This window comes from Acipenser ruthenus, chromosome 20, assembly GCF_902713425.1.
Source record: "Acipenser ruthenus chromosome 20, fAciRut3.2 maternal haplotype, whole genome shotgun sequence".
Classification (NCBI taxonomy): domain Eukaryota; kingdom Metazoa; phylum Chordata; class Actinopteri; order Acipenseriformes; family Acipenseridae; genus Acipenser; species Acipenser ruthenus.
The window spans coordinates 3,067,857-3,092,027 of record NC_081208.1 but is presented as its reverse complement, the minus strand read 5'-3'; the positions used below and the strand labels follow the sequence as shown (position 1 = coordinate 3,092,027).

The window sequence follows — 24,171 nt, the reverse complement described above, 5'->3', positions numbered from 1 at the left end:
GAGGTATACATCACCAGATAATTCTTGTCTATTGGAAGACTGGGCCAAGCTATCGGCCATGCATCACTGCAAGAGACTATCCTGAAATAGAAAAACAGCACATCTGCTGGTTAACAGACAGCAATCACAAAACACATTTTTAAAAGGAACTAAAAGTTCAAATGGCTTACCAATGACATTGTAGTTATAATATAATTGCAATCTGCAGTCTGCAACACACCAAGAAATGTGGGTGCCACCTAGTGGTTGACTCTGTGTAAACAATGTTTGATTAATTAAAAACATTGGCAGTATTTTTCCCCCATGACTAAAAAAACTTATTTTTAAAACAGTTCTCAGGAAGTTTGGAGAAAAAAAAAACCTAGTGAACCAGGGCTCCACCCAGAGGAAAACAAAAAGTTTTGGAATTGAAACCCAACATATTTTGAATTGTTACACAAACAATAAATATAGCAGTGGTTTTAAAACAAATACCAATTAGTGGTAGGTATAAAATAACCCTAAAACTCAAACATACCAGAACAGTTCATATCTCTTCCTCCAATTCCGAAAAATGGCATTTTAAACCTTGGCAACAACAACGAAAAAATAAACCAGCCGCAGCAGCCAAGCAAGATATCAAAGCTGTAAATAGTTTTCTGAGAGCTCTCGTGAAGCTTGCCATGAAGAGGAGTCCTGTAACATCCTGATGAGACTGAGTGCTTTGTTCTGAGTGGAGAGCAGCAACTGAATCAAATGCCATCCCAACACAGTCACCCAATTAAGAGGCTTCACTGTTTGCTACTTCAGTGAAAACCTTTGCAGTTACAAAACACAAAATACAAAAATAACATTTCTGGATAGAAACGTACCAATTGTACTGTAACTAATATAAAATACAGGAGAAAAAAATACAGTTAACAAGCCCGAATTAACACTGGTCACCATTATTAGTTATTAGGCATCGTGAATTTGCATACCCAAACGATTTGAAATGAATACTCGTTTGTATCTGCTGAGGTCGACAGTGATAGATTGGATGGGATCACTGTTTAGAAAATGCATGGCCTTGTCTACTTTGCTGTGGAATCTCCAGGCAGGTCAGAAGATATATTCCTGGAGCCAGCATTGACCTTGAGAAGTATTCTCTCATCTGCTCGTGGAGTATTTGCCCGTTATTGACCCTGTGCGTCTGTTTAAAGTTTAAAAGGTCTGTGCCAAGGAGGTCAAGGCAAGCGATGGGTCCTTGTGTTTATCATCATGTCCTTTCTACTTCTTTTTGTGTCAGGTCACTTTGCAGTAATTCATTATGCTTTACTACACTGTGCTATCACGTGGTACCAAGTAGCAAATTTAAACACACAGATTACTACTATTGTATTGATACAGATATCAAGTTAGAAATATTGCTGCCAAGCTCTTCTTGCTATTGAAAAGCAGCAGCGTGTACAGTGTGTGTTTAGTTTACAGAACATATCCTGTGCCAGCTAAAGATCTCTCCAGATAAACAATAGGGACCGCTTATCTCTAACTCAAATGTAAGATTACTGTGAGTCAGCTACGCAGAAATTGTCCTGTTTGTTTTGTGATGAGGCGGACGCTGCAGGGGAAACGGACACACACAATAAAGGATTCAAATACAGCTCTACTCTACCAACCGCATTCTTCTGCAAAACAAGGGCGGTTCCTGCTTTAATATGATAAACAAGCACAAATAGGAAACGGGTAAAAATGCATGCTGCAAGGGAAATACACAATATACAAAAGTCAAGATGATAAATGCTTGGCCAATGCATACATGGTGTTATAAGTTATCTAGTTTCAATTGCGACTGCAGTTAATCATTGTGGCAGCCGTAAGTGCCTAATTTCTGCAGGCTGGAGTTTGAATGTAACTATGCTTCTACGCTGTGCATGGGCATAAGCAACGTACAGCCCCACTGGTGCGTGTGTCTGTGGTACTGTGATCGGAGCAGTTTTCAGTATGCCTTCACAAACACACACACATAGAGTTCATTGCCAAACCAGGTTTCAAGCACGATGATAAAGTAAATATTTAGACTGCTCCAGTATTTTCTCATGGTTTTACACTAACCATAGGTTGGGGGCGAGTGGTACGGGAGTTCATAGGAACGCAAACATGATTAGTCAACCTGACTCAGAATGACAGAACTATGAAGTACTAGGCTTTCTAGGCTTTCATTGTGTTACGCGTTTAGAAGTTAAGAGAGTTGTATTTTACCTGTATTCAATCTTGCACACATTTAAGGAACAACTAATTTTATTCAACACGCCAGAGGCACTGCCAAAGCCGTTGCCATGGTTTCTGTTTTTACTGGCACAGTTTCTCAGTGCTCTTCCGCACTATTTATCTGGATTCGTCCTCATATAATATAATAAAAAAAAAAAATTCAAAGTGGACTCCATTTTTTTTTGGAAAATCATTGCTTAATTAAATTGGTTTACACTATAAAAAAAAAAAAGTAAAATACTGTAGTTCAGTATTGTGGTACAATATTTAATTGTGTAGTATCATATCAAAACTATTATCCATATATCATAACATATCACGTAGGAAACGTACATAAAAAACATAAAAAACACTAAACTGCAGTGTTATTGTCTATTTGTTTAAATTCCGGTGTTGGTTTTACATTATCCTCTATACACACGTAATAATTATACACGCCATAAACAAGACACTCCAGTATTGATAATGTGTTAATTCGGTTGAAAAATGTCACTAGATGTATGTCTGCATTATTTGTACAGTAAACAGCAGCTCTCTCTAATTCAGGTTTTATTGCTGCAGATATTTTTAAAGTTGTCTTGCTTTGTTTTTGTTACTTTCTCCGTAACGGTCGAATTTGACAGCAGCAGATTTAATCTGCACTGCAGAAGATACTGAAATGAATCCAGAAACTGGGTTTGGTTCAAGTTCATTCCAGCTGGTTTCTTTTATCGTTCACTTTGACAACGGCTAACCCCCATATAAGTAATGTGAAACCGTCTGGCAAACTTCAGTCAGTAAAGCGCTGCAGACACACGTTATAAAAATAAAATAAAATAATAAAAAACGTATGCGGCCTGAAAGTGTAGAATATAGCTTTTCGAATAAAACTCTTGCAAGCAGCGGTCTACATTAACCATGCAAATGGTTTTACGGTTCTAAATAGTGGATATATAAGTTTTTTTTTCCCCTTCTTTTCCAAGGGAGAATCCCCCGGCGTTCTCCGACTCATTGCTGAGATGGAGTGTACTTTATATAACGCAGATCGAGAAGGCAGCTCCAAAGTCATACATTTCGCTCTATGTGTTTTATCTGTGGTGGCTATGTTTGCAAGGCTGCAGGACACCTCGGCACTCCCCGCCTGGAGACTTCAGGTAGGTTGAAGTGCACGCATTCTTTTGATGATAGACAAAAATATATATATATAATCTGCATGCTTGCATTGGCAAACACCAGCAGGCAAACGGAGATCCTGTTAATGTGCACAAAACATTGCGTTATATTAAATGATTATCTTATTTTGCAACGGTGATAGCATTTTGGTGTTTAGGGTTACACAATGAAACATTTGTTTACCAATATAGTTTGGAAAGTGAATGCTGCTACAACCCGTCGTTTTAATTATTGTTGAGTTTTTATATACTTTAAGATAGATAAAGAGAAGGAGATGCGATACCTTTTATTGGACTAACTAAACAATAATTAAGCACATGCTTTCAAGACCTCAAAGGTCTCTTCTTCAGGTGAAAGTAGAAAAGATTGAGATCACTTTTTTTTCTTTGTCTCTGGACTGAAACAGCTACCATTTCATCTATATACAGTACTACCGTGTGCATATAGCAATGTAGGTCAACTGTAATACATTTTTTTTTTCAGTAATATGATTATAGGTGCTTTTTTTCCATAGGCATTGTCCAGGATAAGCAAACGGTTATGTACATGGGAGGTATTTTCAGGACATTTAACCCCGTGTAATACATATGACTCATCTACAGGAGGTGCTGTTTCCGTGTTGCACTATTTGCAAACGCATACGGAGGCTGATGCAGGTGGCCAATAATTACACTATGAATACACTACCTGTCATTGCTGGCTCCCAGTCCAGCAGTGCAAGCAGCTATTTAGCTGATATACAGCCCACCCATCTTGCTTGGGGAGGGAGGCATTTGTCTTATGTGCTTTGCTGAGAAAGCAGAGGCACCGAACTGTATTTGAAACCCTGCCACATGTGCACAGAGTATACCAGGGATTCACATGAACCCCACAGTAAAATATTTCCATTATCATTTCAATATATATCTATATACAATTATGAAAAGTCCTGTTATGTATTGATAACGTGTTTTTTTTTTTCAGCTTTAATAAAATACAATGCAGTGAAAATCTGAAATGAGAATTTCACAGCATAACAAAACCTACGTAGCGTCTGTATTTGCACCACACAGATTCAGCCGCTGCTTCTGTGTTGGCTGTGTGAATAAATTTCTATTTAGGTGAAAGCCTGCATTGCAATTAACTGTCATTTGAGACACTAAACTAGACGTTGGCTGCATGGTGATAATCCCAGAAGGAAAATCATTCGAGTTAGAAGGCAGCCTCTCGTCTGCTCATCTTGAAGGATGCACACTTTTTTCTTTTCAGTGTATATTCCCGAGGAAGTGACTGCCTGGTCCAGCCAAGTCTAGGGTTATGTTTACGGTACATGTCAAAAAGCCCTGAGTCCTAATTGAGATCTGCATTCCATACCTGCGTGGCAGGGAATGCACCCCCAGCCCTCCTTAATAAAAAAACGAATTGTTATGAGGAGCACCGATAAATCTCTCCCGTCGTCCAGCCAGAGGATCGCTGGCTTCTCAGGGCTTGGCAGCAGCCCTGAAGTGTTCCCAGAAAGAACTGGAAACATCTTAGGAAGGCAAATTATAGACTTGAAAAACAATAACTGAACAGCAATATTTCCAGGGCACCTGCTAATCAAACAGGTTTAGAAAACCACCGGTGATAAGAACTGGAAAACGCTACAGTATGTATCTGTTTCCATTTCTTTAGTCATCTGAGAATCTCCTTCAGCCTCGTAGTTAGAAACAAGCTGCACAAGGGTTTGCAAATTACAGGTCGATATGCAGGTAAAACGTGAGAGACACTCTGATATTAGAGGGATGCAGTCATCTGGAATTTCTTTGTTTTAGATCTTTTTGTATCAGATGGAAACTACATCATATTAAAATGAGAAATCCTGTTTACTTATTCTTATTTTACAATATATAGTATAATATAGTACAGGCGATCCGAAAAATCAAAACACAACTCGCAGACAAAATATGGCTTTAGGGAAAATGCCAGAGTCAGACTCCCAGCAGGATTGTATGAAAACAATGCAGAGATCTTTAGGCTTCCAGACACATGCTGTTCATTTCCCAGACTGTATGTAAACATGACCGAGATCCAAAGTGATGCGATTCCAATGAAATTGCAGGAGCTAATTTTCTTCTGAACATTTATTTCCAAAATCAGCTGAATAAATCAGCAATTCATTTGGTGGTAGAACTACAAAGCAGACACGGAAATAAAATGGAAATCAAAAATACCCAAGTGAGCAAGGACAAAGCCTTTCTCTAACACTCCACTAGAGGGTGGGAGCAGTAGTTTAAAAGGTCAAATTATCAACCAAGATTTTGTGATTCTCAACTCCACAACCATACACTATCAGACCGTAATAAGAATTTCCATTCTTACCCTCTGTGAATGTCCAATCCATAATACTGATCCTAATTAAAAATACGTTATGGTCTAATTATAAAAAGCATTCTAACAAGGATGGGATAGAAGCCTGTAACTAAATGGAATGAAGTCTGCACAAAAGTGTGTGCTTCATATTGTAGGTGTTTCTTTTTTTGTGACCCCTGTGATGTCGCAGTTGATTCACATGACAGGAAACATTCCAGATGTGTATCATTAGCTGTGGTCTGCTCAGAAATAACTGAGTAGGAGGGACAGCTACTCTGTATGCTTGGTCAATGGGTTGTTTTGTAAACGTTGTGTTCTCTCTTGAGCCCTCACTTAACTGCTGTAATGATAAGATTACTACAAAGCCACTGCTTTAATTACCACCTTCCCCTGAGTATTCCCCTGCAGCCTTTTTGAAATGGCAGTCTTTGAATTTATTTCTGTGGTCTGGTATGTCATTTGAGTACCAAGCTCTTGCTGTGGTTTGGCTGTCTTGTGACAAAACAAGATGTAACCTCAAAGAGGAATCTTCTGACAAAATTACTGTATATACATCCTAAATATGCATAAGTCTCATAAATGGTAAAACAATTGTAACAAACAATTAGAACTTCTTATTTTAGGAAATATTTGGATATTAATCCAAGGTAAGGGACTCAGATGGCACTTCCTGTATGCAGACAACTGGGCGCTGAGCTAGTCCTGTTCAGTTTAGTCTCTTGGGGCCACTCTTGGGCAGAATCTGCCTCTCCCCTCTTGGTTTCTAGAGCAACAGGAAATGAATGGAATCAGTACACAGTCCAGCTGTGCAGTGGTGAGGGGAGTGAGAATGTTTGTGGCGGGCTGATATCAACCAAACAGATTTGATATGAAACAGGTTGGATTCATCTAGTCTCTGTTAAACTGCAGAGTATCAGTGTCATGGGATGGTCACAATTTTTTTAAATTTCACAAGGTGTTTACTTGCAGTTTCATTTGACGTTGTACTTCCCAGTTTCCTGTTGGCACCCAGTCATGCTCTACAGGCCAGATGAATAACACATGCTGTTCTTGTCTGTTCTTTTCTTGTCCAAGGAAGAAGCTCAAACCTCCAGTGTCTTAGTAATTGGCATCCGAAAGGAAGCCCACTCCCAGCTACTGCATCTCTCACGGAAGAAACGCTACACTCTCACCCCCGGCATGTACAAATGGGACAAATTCAAACTCACGTACAAGTACGGACCTACTGCCTCTCTGCATCCCTGTGCATGGCCACAAGTTGTACTCTTTATATCAATTACTTCTGTAACAGTCCTTTAGACTTCATTGCATCCCAGGCATCAACTGGGTGATGGAATCATGAGCGAGTCCCATAATTAGGGGACTAATTCCAACAACCAGGACATCACACACAAAGAATGCTTCTTCTAAAAACTGCTTTTACATTTAAACACCACATCCTGCTCATGTTCGCTATGATTTCCCATTGCCATTTAGTTGTTAAAACTCCCTACATAAGAGTGACCCAAAAGTGTACATCCAGTCTCAGCTTTAACGTACTGGTAAGAAACGCTGTTTCCCCACGGACAGGCTGCTGTCGTTCCCGCGGAACCTGATGAACGAGAGTGACACGCGGAAGGGTATGGCAGCTGCATTCACCATGTGGAGTGACGTCTCCCCCTTCAGCTTCAGGGAAGTGCCGGATGATCAGGAGGCGGATATTAAAATAGGTAACGTTTTTTCAACTCCTGCTTCTGTATTTGGCACCCCTACGTCAGAGAATACTTTTCTGGGGAGGGGGGGCTTGTTATATTAGGAGTCCTGCCAAGCCACGCTGCTATGGGGGTACCTACTTAAATGTATTTTCTGAGATGCATCCACAGTTGAGAAATCTTGTTTGTGGAAGACACTGCAGTCACCTCTAAAATCAGACAAACCACTGGGCAGCCCTGACTTGGATGATATAGATCTTTATCATGCACAAATACAGGCTTGGTTTTGGGTTGCTGGTATGATAAAGGGTTGGCATTCCAGTTGGCACCCAGTTTTACACACAGCCCTACAGTCCGATATCTTTCCCTCGTGTGTCCACTGCAGGGTTCTACCCCATTAACCACACGGACTGCCTGCAGTCGTACCTGCATCAGTGCTTCGACGGCATCACCGGGGAGCTTGCACACGCCTTCTTCCCTCCCACCGGTGAGATCCACTTCGACGACAGCGAGTACTGGGTCCTGGGAAACATGCACTACAGCTGGAAAAAGGGTAAAGAGTGCCGAGGCTCTGCAGCGATCAACCTGTAGACAGAAACCAAACCAACATGGCAGAGAGGCTCCAGCAGACTGGTACAAAACAACAGGAGAGGGATTAGACTGCTGCTGCTGTTAAAATGATTTATTTTAAATTATTTGCTGTGTCATACCCAATTACCAATTCAATTTGTTAAGAGCAGGAATCAATTGAAGTTACTTTGTTATTACCATGTTAGTACAAGGTTATGAATTTCCCAAAATCTAATTGGACATCCAAACAAAATACAAATAATCATAAAGATTACCTTAGTGACATGGTTTTATAACACTGTACCGCTTTAGTCTATTGTTTAATAATTATCTCCTAATATTTATAACATTCTTTATAGCACATCTATTAATTGTTTATAACTGATGCCTATATTAATTTGTTAACAAAAAAGCATATATGGCAGACAACAGGCTTTTTGCCAAACTGCAACCATTCTAGAATCTAAAGTATTAAAACACCCATTAGCATCCCCTACTGGTACTATAAGCTAGCAGTGTTAATGTTACTACCCCAAGTTGGCTGTAGATTGAGAGGAAGCTGTCCCGTCTGTGTTGGATAGGAGGCAAGTAACTGTGCTATGTTGCGATTGGCTGTGGTTATGTTCGCAGGGGTGTGGCTCACAGACGTGGTTCACGTGGCAGCCCACGAGATTGGCCACGCCCTGGGGCTGATGCACTCCCTCAACCCCATGGCCATCATGCACATCAACGCCACTCTGACCGGGAGGAAGGATATCTCTCAGGACGAGGTCTGGGGTCTGCACCGGCTCTACGGTAAGGAGGGCTGGAAGCAGCTGTCAATGAACCGCTAGCCGTGTGTTTACCTGGGCGGAGGTGTATTGGCTTGAACAGACTGCTGGTTTCAGACCCTGATTAGCAATGAACTTGGATCACCTTCTCTTAGGCAAGACTGGGTAGCCAGTAACATTAGTGACAATAGGGGTCTGTGAAACAAAGACATTTGTCTAATGCAGGGGTGTCCAAACACTCCATTCCAGGTTTAACAGGTGAACTAATTAACTACCTTAGGGCATGCATGGAGGTTGAATTGGTTCAATTAAACAATTTAGAGAAGGGTTGGAACAAAGACCAGGACTAGAAGGGCCAACTGTGGCCACCCATGGTCAATTGTAACAAATCATTTTATGCTACTGCTCATTACCTCGATATATTTAGTATCTTTTGAGTGTAACACTTCAGTGTAGAGATCCGCTTGAAGTGATTGCACAGTCTGTAAAATGAACTATTGCTTTGCTGTATCATGAAGGTTGCAGGGTTGTGCTGGTGTCTAATGCAGTTTACCTCTGAACTGCTCAATTCTCAACCCCTTCCAGGTTGTTTGGATAGGTTGTTTATCTGTCCCACCTGGGCCCGGAAAGGCTACTGCAACTCAAAAAAACGGCTTATGAAAAAACACTGTCCTTCCAGCTGCGACTTCTGCTATGGTAAGAAAAAAAACATTTTTTTTCAAAACAGGATATTTGTGGTTACTTAGTCCAGCAGACAAACATAGCGTTCTCTTCTCTGAGGGCAGCATGCTCCACATGCACAGCCTCAGTAAATGAGGTATTGAAATGACTACTACTTGATGCAATTTATAATCAAAGGGCTACACTCCAATGTCAAACTCCCAATTCCCTACCCTAGAATCTGTGTGTCACTCTTGATTAGAAAAGCAATTTTAATGCTTGAATCCTAAAAAAGTTGTGGCTTGGCAGGCTAATATAAAAGTTCTGCTCCAGATTTTATTTATTTGTGAAACTGGGTCATGTAAATATTTCACAGATCTATGCAAGAAGACAAAAGTATTTAATGGAATTAAACAGCGTGCTAATTTCTCTGTACAGACTTCCCCTTCCCCACCATAGCTCCAACCCCCGTCCCTCCCAGGACAAAAAACAAACTCGTCCTTCAAGGAAAGAAACTCACCTTCCGCTGCGGGAAAAAGATTGCTGCGAAGAAAGGCAAAGTTTAGTAAGTTTCTTTTGATTATTTTTTTGACTGGAGAACAAGAGCTTGTCAATACTGTGAAAATGTTTTCAGGTTTGATGCAGGTTTCCCACAGTAACGAAATTGAATAGATTTAAAAAAAAAAATTAGTTTCCCTGCCACAAAAATACAAAAGCTCTCTTGGTTGACTGTTCATGTGAAACAAATACCATTCCATAATTATAATTGACACCCTGTGTTTCCAAGCTCTGCAGAGACCCAGTAAGGAATAACCTCACATGCACACCGCAGTACCACCAGAAAATCCCACAATCAAACAGTGTTCTTCCAAATCACACATTCAGGTTTCATTTCTTTTCGTTCCAGCTGGTATAAAAATGGGGAGCTGTTGGAGAACTCCTACCCAGGTTACATCTCTCTGAAAGACGACTACCTCAGCATCGTTGCCAACGGCATCAACGAGGGCACTTACACCTGCATAGTCAAGAAGCACAACAAGGTCCTGACCACATACACCTGGAAGGTTCGGGTTCGATTCTAACAAGACAGTCTCATCATCGAATGGGGGGAGGGGTGGGGGGTGGGATCCAATACAGTTCAAGAACTTGTATGTAAACCAATGTAACAAACACACACGTCACATTGGCAGCGATGTTTTGTGTGAATTAGGGACTTTCAAAGAAGTGCTCTTCAGGCACCGTCTGTGGTTAAAATTGGGTCAGATTCGACAAGAATAAAAGTCAACTGCTATACAGTATGAAAAAAAGTATTATTTTAATGCTAGGCGCCTATAAATCTGGGATTAACAGCCTTTACAGCCTGAAGCAGTCTGTTTATCTACCAAACAGATGCTGCCCATGCTTCACCTCACACTGCCAACTGTACCAATCGAGTGCCAGTTTCTCGGCATTAAAACAAAGTGTTCATACAGGGCTCTGGATAGCCCACCTGAACTCATTCCAAAATAGAACTGTCACATTCTGCCGCCGCAATAGAACTCCGAGACACGTCTGTCAGGGATGTGGGTATACCCCATATGCTTAAGCAACGTGGCGCAAACACATGTGAAAGTACATTTCTGTAGCCTTTGCGTCACAACCAAACAGCCCAACCTAGAAAAGATTAGTTTCAGAGCAGTAAAGCTCCCCCAATATCCTGCCTTCATCACAAAGTTTTGTTGTAATTATACCAGTTGTCCTGATCTTATCAAAGTTGTCGACACAAAACAAGAGTACAGTACAGTTACAAAGACTAAGTGTTGAGCAGATTTCTGTTAAGCAAGAAAAAAAAAAAAAAAAAAAATCTATTTAAATCTCTCACTTATTGCACATTTCTTAATCCTCGTCCTTAAACTGCTACACATTGGTTTAGCCACCATTGCCTCCAATCTCATACTTTGTTGATTTGTGGTATGGAAATTAAAATATGGAAACAGGTTAAAATACAGTAAAACAGCACTGTTGAGTTTAACTAGGAAAATGCCAAAAATAAATGGTGATGGATAATTCCTGGCACAATATTGCAAATATAAAAACATTTCCTTTGCGCTGGACGCTACAGGAAATCACTGCACCCTCTTTCCATTTACAAAGTGCTGTCAAGGGATGGAAGTCTCATCCTAAACATCTGTGCTAACAGATCTCCATGAAACGATTCAAAAGGCACATTTATAACAGTACAATAGTGTGTTCCACAGAATTATATATATTTTTTTTTCCTGGGCTGGAAAAAGCCACTTTCGTTTTAGAAACTCACTCAGACATTAAGTGCTCATAACAGAAGTGTAAGGGATAGTGCAGTAACATTTGTCTACTTGACTTTAGTTTCTTTTGGAACTACCTTCTTAAGATTTGCTACAGTCTAGTTTCTGCTACATTCTCAGGGCTTGAAATCTGGACTGCCTTTACACCCACTACTAGGTTTCAGAACTACCATCAATGAAGTATATCAGGATCCAGGAGTTTGAGCAATCACGCTCCAGCTGAATACAATCCTCATTTCTTAAAAGCTGCCTGAACAACTTCAATTTGTAAACCTACAGACTCTACTGAGCCTTACTCATGATGAGACACAAGCAATCAGAGTAAGCAACAAAGGGTTAAACACGAACAGCTTGCTTCTTTGGGGTTTTACACTCTTGCTCAAGCTGTGCTTCAGTATTTTTTTTTCCTACTAGCCAGGATTCCAAGAACTTCAAGATGTGTTTGTTACATCTGATTCACTTCTATTCTTTTCACACGACGAGGCAGGAAGAAGTGTGCCAATCGTCCTTGGTCATGTTCAAGCTGTTTTTAATTTACTATATTAAAATAAAAAAAGTCTCTGTATCCCTTTCCAAATGCAAAGTTTTGGAACTACGAATCAAAAGAACAAAATCCTTTTCATTATGGCTGCATTCATCTCTCTGTGACAATTTAGAGTGCAAAGAAAGCAGACCTCAATAATTAACAGCTGACAAAGCAAGAGACTTCCTGTCTCAGAGCAGCAAGTTATGATTCCTTGCAAATAGCAAACTGGCAGTGTATATGAATTGAGGATTTGCAATCCAAGTAAAATTATTAAAAAGCATGTTTTAGAAGTTCTAGCTTCATTATAGGACTGCTTTACTCAAAAGAGCACTTATACGGTTCCATGCAGCAAGCCAGCAAACAATGCAGGGCTCTATAGCTTAAGGTCATAGAACTGACAAGAGAAAAACACAGCATATCTTGATCTGAAATGACCTGAATCAGTTGCCAACAAAAGCAAATGGTCCATCGTGTACACTAGTATTACATACCAACCCAATGTACCCATGTAATTAATTGGGGCTATGTTCCACACTGTGTATTTGCAAATGTATTCTTCATCAGGATTTCATGCATTGTTGGTACTGCAAAACAACTGTATGGGTTTGAGAGACACTTTCTTTTTTAGACCAGTGGATATAAAGCTTCCTTCTAATGCAACAGTAACACTTTTACTAGTATTAGACTACAAATCTGTTTAAATATCACAGCGACAAAACAAAGCAGCAAAGTTATTTCTAAAATAGTTTAATACTTTTTTTGTTTAATAATAATAAAAAAGTCTTCCATATACCATCTCTAAACTGAGCATGAATGCTGGAATCGAAAAGCAACCATGTTCTACTGAATATCATTTTGTCATTTGTATCCAGTGCCCCAAAAAACCACACGACAGAATTATTCAGGAACTCTGATCCCCTCCCAAGATCTAAACCAGTACCCTTGTGTATGAAAAGGTCCCCAACAAGCTGTGATATTTGTTTTTCTTACCAACTTTAATGCACCCTGGTCATTGGAAAACAATACACAATGTCAAATAAAAAATGGTAATTACTGATCTAGTGGGTACCACTCCTATTTAAAAGAAAGAAAAAAAAAATAAAAGCTGGCATTATTTCAAAATCCAATACGCAGCAATAAACTTTGCAGGCTTTTGTTGTGCTTGGGGCAAGAGGTGTCGCTCCAACAACTTATTTGAGCCTTGCGGTGCTCCATGGTTTCTCCTGGTAAAGACGGCTAAGTACTTGCTTGGGAATAAGTCCTGGCATCGGATTAGCTCTCAAAGCAAATCAAGACCCATATAACGTGCAGCTCCTGCTGTCTATCAGCTATCTGCAACTACAAGAACATTGTCACTGTTCTGACATCCAGTAATGTCAACAGAAAGGAAACACGAAAACACAGTCTCTTCCGTGCTGCAGAAATGAGTCAGAATCCCCGACGTTGCAAAGCTGACGCGCCGTACATCACGCATGTGGAACCCCCAGTCCTCTACGCTCCGGCGAGGAATCAAAACTTGAGGCTGAAGCCGGGACCGGCAGCGGAGGCCCCCTGGTTTGTGGTGGTCAGGTGGAAACCCGTATCTTTCAAATCATCATCCCCCTGGAAAATAAGAGAAAGGAACAGCACGTGACTTAATGTGGAAATTAACATTAAAAAGAGAAGCCTCAGTGTTCGTGCTGAAAGCCATGTGTTTATACCCTGACCTTTCCTGGTCTTGCTGTGCCAATACAGAATCACTATGGGTTTGTAAATTGTCAGCACTTTGACACGCATTTTTGTATAACATTAAAACTGGAGGGGGGGGCGACTATGATCTATCAAACACTTCAGCCACCAGCTCCCCTAACGGTACCATCACAGTGACAGCACTCTTACCAGTTGGCTATAGCCCAGTCCCCCCTCAGGCGGCCGTGGACTGGTCCCTCGTTTCACCCTCTGCTGCTCGCTCTTGGCTGGCCAGGTGGGGAACATGGCTGGTTCAATGGGCAGGGGAGATTCCCGGAAATACTCGTGTTTCAGAGCCTCCTCTGCAGTGATCCTCTTGCTTGGGCAGTACGTCAGGAACCTCCTCAAAGGTAAAGAAAGGACTCAAGTCAAGTTATGCGGTTCTAACTGTTAAAAGCCTTATTCTTGTGCCCACACTAGTACTTATTGATTCAATACCCCCCCCCCCCTCCCTAAAATAAGATTCATATCTCAGGGGTTCTATCCTGAGTAAATAAATACATTTGAAATTTGATTTCAAATAACTCAGTTGGCATCTTTCTTCCTCTATTTGTTACCATAGAATTGTTTGGTTCAAGGAATGATATTATTTTATTCTTTAAAAATCACCCAAAAATACCACTAACAAGCCAAACTGGCTTACAGTATTGCGCCTCCTATCCTGCCAACTTCTCCGACAAGCTAAAGGATGCTTCACCAAACAAGGAAGCATCTGTTAAGATCTCACGGAAAATCTCCCCTACTGCCAGCCTAAACACCGATTTAAATTCCAGACTTTACCCAGGAGAGTGAATTATTCTGGTCTGCGGTAAGCACTAAGGAAGCCAGACACACTCTCCATGCTTTCAGATGCAGGAGCCATGAAAGATTAGGCCAGATACCGCTCTGAACTGAATGAGAGTCACACCAGAGTGTGATATTCACAGCAGGAGCGTTACAGCGTCACTGCTGGAGACTTCAACACCATACTGTACAGACTCCCACACTATATAACAAAAACTGGTTACCAAGATAGTCAAAGCCAAGAAGACATAGCAATGAAAACTGCAGTTATTTCTTGAATTTTTTCAAAACCCTACCTCCTCTTTGTTAAATAATAACTTATTATACTATAAAGCTGATTGAAACATCTGAAATACATTTGCATCATATATAGGGTATGGATATTCTGGAAATAGGACACCCATGTTTCCTAAAGGTAAATATGAATTATACAAAAGCAATTGGTTTCAATTCATACACCGTTCTAAGCCGTGTAATGTTATAATTACCATGTTTAAAATATGAAATTTAAATTCATATTAGTCTGTGAAGAGACTTAACCCATTATAAAGCATTTATCAAGTTGCTGCCCAGTCCAGCATCTCCTTGGGTATTTAGGAATTGTATTAAGCTTGCCCGCACTTGTGATATTTGGCTCAGAGGCGCAGAAAGTTTGGAGATCACAGCGTTGATGTAACACAGCCCTGACGCTGATCTCTGCACATGTGGAACTGTCTATAAATCATTCTCACGTTTATGGTTGTGCCTCCAAAGAATCACTCAAGCTTCAAGAGTTAACACTGCAGTGATATCTGGCATTTCATCTGTGTGAAATAGATGTTGGGAGTCTCTCCAAACTCTGTAAGGTTATAATATTACAACTATGAATTCTGGAAGGACCTGGCTGCAGACCAGACAATAAAGCTTCAAAAGTATCCGCTTGACAACTGGATGAGAAATTTTAAGACTCAATCATAAACACTAATGTGAAGACATGAAGAAATGGAGAAAGAAAGCAAACAAACACTATCCTACAGATCTCTGTTGATTAAAATATACCTACACTGTTTGTGACGCACAGTGTTTCCACTTACAAGTGTATATGCATGACGTTACCAAGTAGAAGAAACTCACTTGTTCATGAGGTCAAATCCCTGGTCAGACAGCAAAGCACCAAATCTCTTGCGGAGGTTGTTGTATGGATACTCTGTAAATGTCATTTTCTTCACCGCTGGCATCTCATTGTACCCAGGCCAGATCTTTTCACTGGGGCTTCCCAAATCCTAAAAGTTCAGACATTACTAGGCTCAGCCAATTTTCACACAGTCTTATAGTTCACCCATAAGATTTGATTGAGCAAATGAGTTATTAACACTGCCATCTAGTGGAGCAGAGTATCACTGCCTAAAATTAAATTATTGTAGGCTTACTACTAATTTGTGCATCAATAGATATAGCACCAAAGATTTTCTTTATTTTTTATTAATGTTTTCACTGTTTCGGAATGCACTAGCAAATGTTTTAAAAATCCAACAGCTATCAACACTGCTCCTTAAGCTTTAAACACACTGCTGATCGATTTACTGTACAACAGCATAAAGATTAAATGATCAAAACTTTTAAAGAATACCTTGAAGATTTTGTTAATCTGGTCAATTTCGGATTTTCCAGGGAAAAGTGGCTTCTGGGTCAAAAGTTCTCCAAATATACATCCTACTGACCACATGTCTATTGCAGTTGAATATTCCTGTACAGAAAACAAAGGATTGGCATTAAGGCCGGAGAGTTGAAACACAGAAAATGCAGACGAGCAGTTAGGGGTTTAGTGATCTAGAGAAAGTATACAAGAAACTTGTGCCGCTACACAAACCAAAATCATAGCTAAAGTGCTGCACTGGAAACACAAGCCGTCAGTGTGAATGAATAAAACATCCTCACAGAGTGCTGATGCCCCAATAAAGCAGCGTTTTCAGCCTCTAAGTAGTCTATGATGTTACATGCCACGGATAAGACAAGGCTTTGTTTTCCCAACATTAAAAATGTAATTCTTGAAGAAATGAAGTGTTGTGCACATATGGATATGACAAACCTTGGCTCCCAGGAGCAGCTCGGGTGCTCTGTACCACAGAGTAACCACCACCGGGGTGTAGGGCTTCAGAGGAGAGCCGTACTCTCGAGCCAATCCAAAATCTCCAATCTAGAAAAACAAATTAAACTCAGATTACTGAAGGGAGCGAATACCTCCAGTTTCGGATGGTTGAGGGTGTCACCACTGTGCTGTAGGAGGTGCTTTCCAGAAGGTGCAATGGTCCAATTATTTTCCATGTCTCTTTGGAAAGCACGACTTAAAGCAACGTCAATTTGATCTCATTTACCTTCAATATCCCTTTGTGGCTCAGAAGCAGATTGGAGGTCTTAAGGTCCCGGTGAAGAATCCAGTTGTCATGAAGATGTCTGGTTCCACGCAAGAGCTGAATCATCAAGGTTTTCACCTCACCTTCAAGGTCAGAAAGAGGGGGTTGGTTTTGGGAAACCAGGGGTCTATGCTAGCCGAGGCAATGAAAAATATGCACACAAAAAAAAAATTAAAATCTTGGCTTTACCTGGTAAGAATGGCTGCTTCATGGTCTCCATCAAACTCTTCAGGTCATGCTCCACGTAATTCATAACTATATAGATCTTGTCCATGTTGCTGCCAACCACTATTTCCTTTAGGAGTCAAAATCGAAAATGTTACATTATGTTGTTTAGATCTGGCTTCTCTCATGGGAAAATCTTGACAATTATAAACTTCATCGTGCAAAATGATGATCTCAACTACTGTCCGCAGATCGCTTTTCAAATGGATATTTACAGCAGTAATCAGGGACAGGAGCGCAGTGCATTTCAAACACAGGCTTTCTACTCACCCGAACAGTGACAATGTTGGGATGCTGAGCTTTCAGGATGGTGTTGATCTCTCTCAGAGAGGTGATTGGAAACCCTTCCTTTTCCTTCTCCATTTTCAATCGCTTTAGAGCCACAATCTCATCTGGTGAAACGCACACAGAGACATGCTGAATTAAAGGACTTTTGAACAATTTAAATCAAAGTGCTACATCTTGCTTTCCATAAATGTTAAAGTGGGGATAAGATCCTAGCTAAAGTATACCTGTCTTTTTATCCTTGGCTCTGTACACCACACCGTACGTCCCCTCTTCAATTCGGTTTAGACACTGGAATTCCTCCACACTGCGACAGCCCTTAAAATAGACAGAAAGCAGACCATTCATTTACAGGCAAGTCTGTTAAACTGAAGATTTTAATACATCTATGGAACATGTATCCCTGGAATTATAAACCCAAGTATACATGGGAGGGTTACTGTCAACATCCCATAGGAATTGATAGGATCATTGGCAATGCTCTGAAAGGATACCTGATATTTCAAAATCTTGAATGGTACTGCACTTTGAATCAAGCATTACTAGAAAGCCCCAAGCTGCTAATTTACAAACAATGTACTGGCATTGTAGAAAAATGAGACACCCGTATTTGCAGAAGCCTCCCCGTACGTCAGTCATCAGAAATCATTTCACTTCACGTAAAGTTTGAATGGAACTAGCAAATTAAACTGAAAATGCACCACATCCTATGTTCGTATGTATGTTTAATCCTAGCTACAGTGAACCACAAGGCAAGTTGGATCCCCTCCAGGTGGGGTCGCAGTCAGTACCTGAAGAGCAGGCAGATATTTGGGCAGCTCTTTCTTCAGCTCCACGGGAGACATGGGTGGGGATTCAGGGATATAGTTCCCTTCAGGAGTGTTTGAGCGTGAGTGGAGGCTGGGCTCTGCCTCCTCTTCTTCCTCGTCCTCCTCTTCTTCCTCCTCCTCCTCCTCCAAACTCTCCTCAGTATCATGGTCAAACCGCGACTCTGTCACTGAAGGGGGAAAAGGGAACAGAAAGATCTGAACACTGATGGGCACTGCTGCTCTAAATCAAGTGCATTAAATCAAAGGATCAGAATCATCCAATCACGTGAAGGATACTATATATGCTGCTAATAAAAATGAGATACTGGAGTATGACCAGGAAAAATGCAGAATGGTTGGGTTCAAATAGACTATTAAAATTAAAAACACAGCAAACCAGACACAGAACCAGCAGCAGCGAAGAGAGACGGACATACCGACTGGAATGTGGATCCCGTTCTCCCGCTCTTCCTCATACTCTTCCTCTGTCTGCTCTACTTCACTTACTTCATCTGGAAATCAGAAGAGGAAAGCTTGATCCTTTTCACATCAGAGACGTCACATACTTGCATATTGTGCCCACCCCCTCCCTCCCTCCCCACCCCCCTAGAGCTTCTGTATTGCTTACCTGCAGTCTGTTCAGACCCATCCTCTGAATTGGTTGCAGACTCTCCTCCCTCTCCCTCACCCTCCGATTCGCTACTTGTGTCCTCCTCTTCTTCAGAACCCGTACCCGACCCTGGGGCAAAATTAAATAACCTGAACATTACATTACCACGCCAGCTTTTTATCCGAGTTACGGAAAAATAAAGGAATTCGATTGGCCGGTCAGTGTTACAGCAATATGTCTTATTTAAGAAATACGTTGATCCAGCAGTGGTGCAAAGAGGTGTATTGGCAGGCATAAGTAAAAAGCAAATCAAATGCTGTTGTGTGCAATGCTATGTAAACGGATGAAAACAGCTTATTGCACCTGTACTGCATCATTGTAACAAACGTCATGAATGGTTAAAGACAATCTACATGTATATAAAGTGCAGCCCCGTGGGGTTACCTGTGGATGATTCTGCTGTGCTGGTCTTTCTCTCGCTTTCACTCACGTCCTGCAGATCAGACAGCAGGTCCCTGTCCTCCTGCTTCTCCTCTCTCACTGCTGGAAAAGGAAAAGCACTTTCCTTATCATTATGAACTTTTAAGAGACTCAAAAAAAAAAAAGTCAAACGTGACACCACTGTGTCCTTGCTGGCTGGTTGACCAAGTAATAAAGTAGACAGGTATGAGGCAGAGTTTCTCCTAACTGAGTTTATGGTACATCAAGTTTGAGGTTCCATGTTAATAAGCTGCTCCTACCCATCCTGCTGCCCTCTCCCAGGTCCTGTCTCTCACGGTGCTGCCGACTTGGACTACGGCTCCGGTGACTCTGCTTCCCTTTCTCCCCATACTCATCCTTAGGGCCCCTGTGATGGGACGCTGCTGTGAAGACATGCAGCACCATGAGAAACCAAGGCAAAGACTTGGGAGAACTGACTCCTAATGTTTCTTTTTATAATATATGAGCACCATAGGGACCAATTTATTTTCTAATAGGTCTTCATATTGAGCTGGTCACAAGGATTAGATTACAGTGCAACCGACATAGATTTTTAAACATCCTGCAATGCAGAGAATTAAAACCAAAGACATGTATCTTAATAAACTGTCAATTATCTCTACTAATACTTATCTTAGATTTCAGACTGTTTCTAAGTTTTTCAGTTCATAGAGTTTGTACGGAATTTGGAAATAAAAAGGCATTCCGTTTTCTAGCTCCATGGTCTTGGAATAAACTTCAGGAAGAACTGAAACTTACTGTCTTGATCCCTTTATAGGAGTTCAAGCAAAACATTAACATCTATGTAGCCGAGACATGATTTTTGTTTTTTTAAATTGTTCCTTGTGATTTGATGAACTTCTTTGTATTGCTTGTGCTCATTTGAATGTGTTTTTTTCTTTTGTTTTATTATATGCCACTTTCTTGACCAGGTATCCCTTGAAGAAGAATTTAATCTCAACATGATTTTCTGGGACCATTTTAACTAAGGCTAAGGGAAAAACAGAACGAACTTGCTGAGCACTCACCTTCTCTCCTGGCCTCGCGCTCCTTGCGTCTCTCCTCGGCCCTCCTCTCACGCTCCACTTGCTCCCTCTGCTCTTTCTGCTGCTGCTCCCTCAGCTTCCTCTCTCGCTCCCTCTGCCGCTCCAGCTGCTCCAGGCGGTCCCTTAAAACAGGGGAAGAGGGCGGGAGCTTAACAGGATCTCTCCTTAAGCCCACCCAGACATTAATCTCAGGGAGCACAATTACTTGTTATGCCAGTGAGTTGCATTGCTAATTCACAATTTACACAACTACCATGCAAACAACAAAAACACTATGTATTATTTATGTATTTATGCTGAACAAGGGTACTCATTGTGGTAGAAAGCTAAACATTTTTTCATAGTAATGTAAAATGCCTAAAGCGCATGCCTAAATTAATCCAGGATACAATCATTTAGTAATGTAAACATCTACTGCCTAGAACACTAAAAAAAGGACATTTCATTCTAGTCACCTGCTGTCACTGTTTTACACTTAATATTGTGTTTCTGTTTTGATAATGGTATATACCAGCACCCCTCCAAAAAGTGGCAACTCCCTCCACTTATTTTGCAAATAAATGATGTTCATAAGTTTACAAAGGGATATCTAAATATTTTGATATTTAGAAAAAGTCAACCAGTAAAGGGTTAATGAGGCATTGGTTTTGATGCTATTCACTAAGCAGGCATCTTTCTGATAAGATCTAATAATATTTTGATTTTTGTAACTTATGCTAACTAGGCAAAATAAATGAACTATCTAAGGGGGCCCTAGAATGACGTGACTGAATCTCACCTCTCTCTCCTAGAGTTCATCCTAGCCTGCTCTCTCCGCTTCTGCCTCTCCCATTCCCTCCTCGCCTTGTCCTGCTCTTCGCGTTGCCTCTTCCTTCGTTCATTTTCTCTCTCCTTCTCTTTTTCTTTATCCTTTGGCCGGGCATGTTTCACAGCTGACAAAAAACAGCATATATAAAAATCAACAACAGTGGCTAAAAACAGTTTGTTTTCATTAAAAAAACACAGCAGTAACAACTGAACTGCGCATACAGGTATATGGGAATATGATCTCCTTGCATCTGGTTTACCTCCATCAGTGGAGTTACTGCGGTGCCTCTTCTTCTCCTTTCTTCTGTCCTCTTTCCTGTGGTGAGATTTCTCTTTTCTCAGTATTTGCTGTGGTGGTTTAATTGCCAGGGAATCATCTTCTTCCCCTCTTGGAAATGGAAGGACAAAAAGTAAGTACAATCACTTGTGAAAACATATAGCTTTCACATTTATATAGGATTAAAACATATGCGGAGAAAGTAAAAGGCAAGACTGCTTTTTTTGTGCAGGATTCGTTATTATAAAAAAAAAGCCAAGAAGAATGAGCAAAGCTCAGCAAGAAGACGACAGCTTCATTCTCTCTACCTGTCTTCGGTAGACTCTTCCCGTACGTATGGGGAGTTACGGATTGTTATTTCCATTTTGTGATCCTGAAGCTCGCCTTCCTCCAATGTGTCCCGCTTAGAATTCCGCTCATCCGTCTGGGGAGAGAAACAAGGTACTAACTCACTGAATACAACAATGACAAAACAATGACAAAATCATCCTTATTTTCCTTATTTTCTAAACCCAGAACTAGCCCTGGCGAAACTTGAGTCCTGACAGGCAGTACAATATATATACATATATACACACAGTGAACACGTTTACATCATGAGCAACATCTGTATCTGACTGCAATTGGGACTTACAGCTTTCGGCCGTTTGGGATCTGTCTTTTCTTCTTGCTCTCTTCTACGTTTCTTTTCTTGGAGGATTTCATCCAACGTTTTCACTTTCCAAGTGTCCTTTTCGTCCCCCATCAGCACCAGCTCAGCGTAAACTGAAAAAAAGAGAGGCGGAAAAATCTAAATGACATTAAAATGACAACAGCTAAACATATTTATTTGTCGTTATTTCAAAACAGCTGTTTTACTTCTAAAAATGACTAGTTTTCAACTACAGGGGGAATGGTTTGGTGGAGCAAATAACAGGCAGTCTGTCACTAACTGAAGAGACTGGAAGTTAAGTGTTGCCAATGATAACAATGAGCCGTTTTCAAATGAAAAGCAAATCTACAGCACACATTTACAGTCAAGCGTTTTTGAACTCGGTTTTCCTTTTATGACTATAGTATTTATCTGGATTATTGTCTTTGTGATAAACCTAGAAACATATAAACTTACCCCTCCCAGTACCCATTACAGTACATTTACCTGAACAAGGCTCGGTATCCTATCCATATTCAGTACCTTCATACTTTTTCACTGGTAAAATAAACACAGGTGTAAAAAAAAAAAAAAAATGCGAGCCCAGTAAGCAAACTTTTAAAAAAGAGCACACATGTGTATGAAACAGTATGGATCTGATATATACACTGTTTGGTTTTTACTTTGGTTTTTACTAAACTGCATGCGGTGTACATTTAGCCAGTATCACAGCTGCCTGCTTGTTTGCTTCCGCCTCACCATATTTATTTTAATAGAAAATGTAAAACAAACTTATGAATGAAACAATTCAGGGGTTCCAATTACTGTGCAAGACCATGGCTGGATGAGAATTTTGGCTAAAGAGAAACTGAAGCATGGTGTATAGTACTACATTGTAAAAATAATGCAAAATACACTATTTTAAACGTTTAAGAAATGTAGAATCCATTTCACACAGGTTAACAAAAGCTTCTGACGACTGACTCACGGCACATATTATAAGCGCTTTGCTCGCTGCGGAAGATTGTCTGTGCGCACCAACAACAAGGCCGCGTCTATTTTTTTTACAGTGTAATTGTGTATAAAATCAATACTAGTGAAGTTTTTAAAAAATCGTTGTGACGTAAAAACATCCCCGTTGTAGTTTGTTGTTTATTTATAGTATTTTTTAAATAATAATATTAATCAGGACTTATATAAATAAAACGAGAACACTAGATGTTGTTATGGTGGATCCCCGGTGCTTACCGCTCTCTATACTTGATGAGCTCAGCGATAATTCTCACTTAGCTTCATTAAACATTGTTTTATTACAGGTCTAGTCTTTAATTTTTACAAAACAGCATAAATTAGCTTAACCTCACCTGCACTATGCTCCACGCAGTTTGAACACCGTCGCAGGGAATTAAAATCCCTTTCCGCTCGAGAGGCGCGCTGAAATGACGTCGTCTTCTTCTTCTTCTGTTGTGTAAATCAGCCAAGTTTCTGTCGAAACTGATTGTCGCCACCTACTGTTTAGATTTGGCTATTAAAACTGCTGTGAACCTTTTAAAATCTCTGTATGTTAAATATTCTTGAATCTTCCAGTTTTCCTAATATATTTTGCAATACATCCAATAATACCTTTTTCTATTTTTCTTCCATTACCTATACTATTTTTTTTTAAATATTGGAAATATTGTAATCGCTTAATTCTTTCCACATATCTTCTCTCACCTTCCTATATTTAACACATTCAACTATCAGATGCTTCACACTACATTCCTTTACACTACATTCCATTCATAACCCATTCTCAGGCGTTCCAATTCTATACAGAAGCCTTATTAAAATGTATTGGAGGTTGAAGAGAGATCACAAGTATT

General features: G+C 40.4%; 2 protein-coding genes across 9 annotated transcripts; one reads left to right on the top strand and one right to left on the bottom strand.

Annotated features, from left to right (window-relative positions):
* The first annotated feature begins 2,901 nt into the window (after positions 1 to 2,901).
* LOC117425620 (matrix metalloproteinase-23) lies at positions 2,902 to 10,694 on the top strand. Its single transcript, XM_034042703.3, has 8 exons — positions 2,902 to 3,362; positions 6,787 to 6,926; positions 7,282 to 7,421; positions 7,789 to 7,956; positions 8,604 to 8,768; positions 9,329 to 9,439; positions 9,842 to 9,968; positions 10,311 to 10,694. The coding sequence occupies exons 1-8, from the start codon at positions 3,228 to 3,230 to the stop codon at positions 10,483 to 10,485; spliced, it is 1,161 nt and encodes a 386-aa protein (XP_033898594.3). The 5' UTR covers positions 2,902 to 3,227; the 3' UTR covers positions 10,486 to 10,694.
* Positions 10,695 to 12,962: 2,268 nt separating this feature from the next.
* Positions 12,963 to 23,790, bottom strand: LOC117963639 (cyclin-dependent kinase 11B-like). 8 transcript variants are annotated; one of them, XM_034904470.2, is made up of 21 exons: positions 23,671 to 23,777; positions 22,814 to 22,864; positions 22,310 to 22,440; positions 21,984 to 22,099; positions 21,659 to 21,786; positions 21,370 to 21,523; positions 20,574 to 20,755; positions 19,806 to 19,925; positions 19,510 to 19,608; positions 19,084 to 19,194; positions 18,893 to 18,967; positions 18,438 to 18,643; positions 17,874 to 17,964; positions 17,632 to 17,753; positions 17,326 to 17,431; positions 17,098 to 17,219; positions 16,812 to 16,919; positions 16,353 to 16,469; positions 15,857 to 16,005; positions 14,111 to 14,303; positions 12,963 to 13,834 (listed from the first exon to the last, which is right to left on the bottom strand). In XM_034904470.2, the coding sequence occupies exons 3-21, from the start codon at positions 22,418 to 22,420 to the stop codon at positions 13,742 to 13,744; spliced, it is 2,403 nt and encodes an 800-aa protein (XP_034760361.2). In that variant the 5' UTR covers positions 22,421 to 22,440; positions 22,814 to 22,864; positions 23,671 to 23,777; the 3' UTR covers positions 12,963 to 13,741. The 8 variants fall into 8 exon arrangements, with proteins under 8 accessions (XP_034760361.2, XP_034760358.2, XP_034760360.2 ...); XM_034904467.2 differs by having other exon boundaries at positions 19,806 to 19,928; positions 23,671 to 23,776; XM_034904469.2 differs by having other exon boundaries at positions 14,111 to 14,300; positions 19,806 to 19,928; positions 23,671 to 23,776.
* Between the last annotated feature and the right edge of the window lie 381 nt (positions 23,791 to 24,171).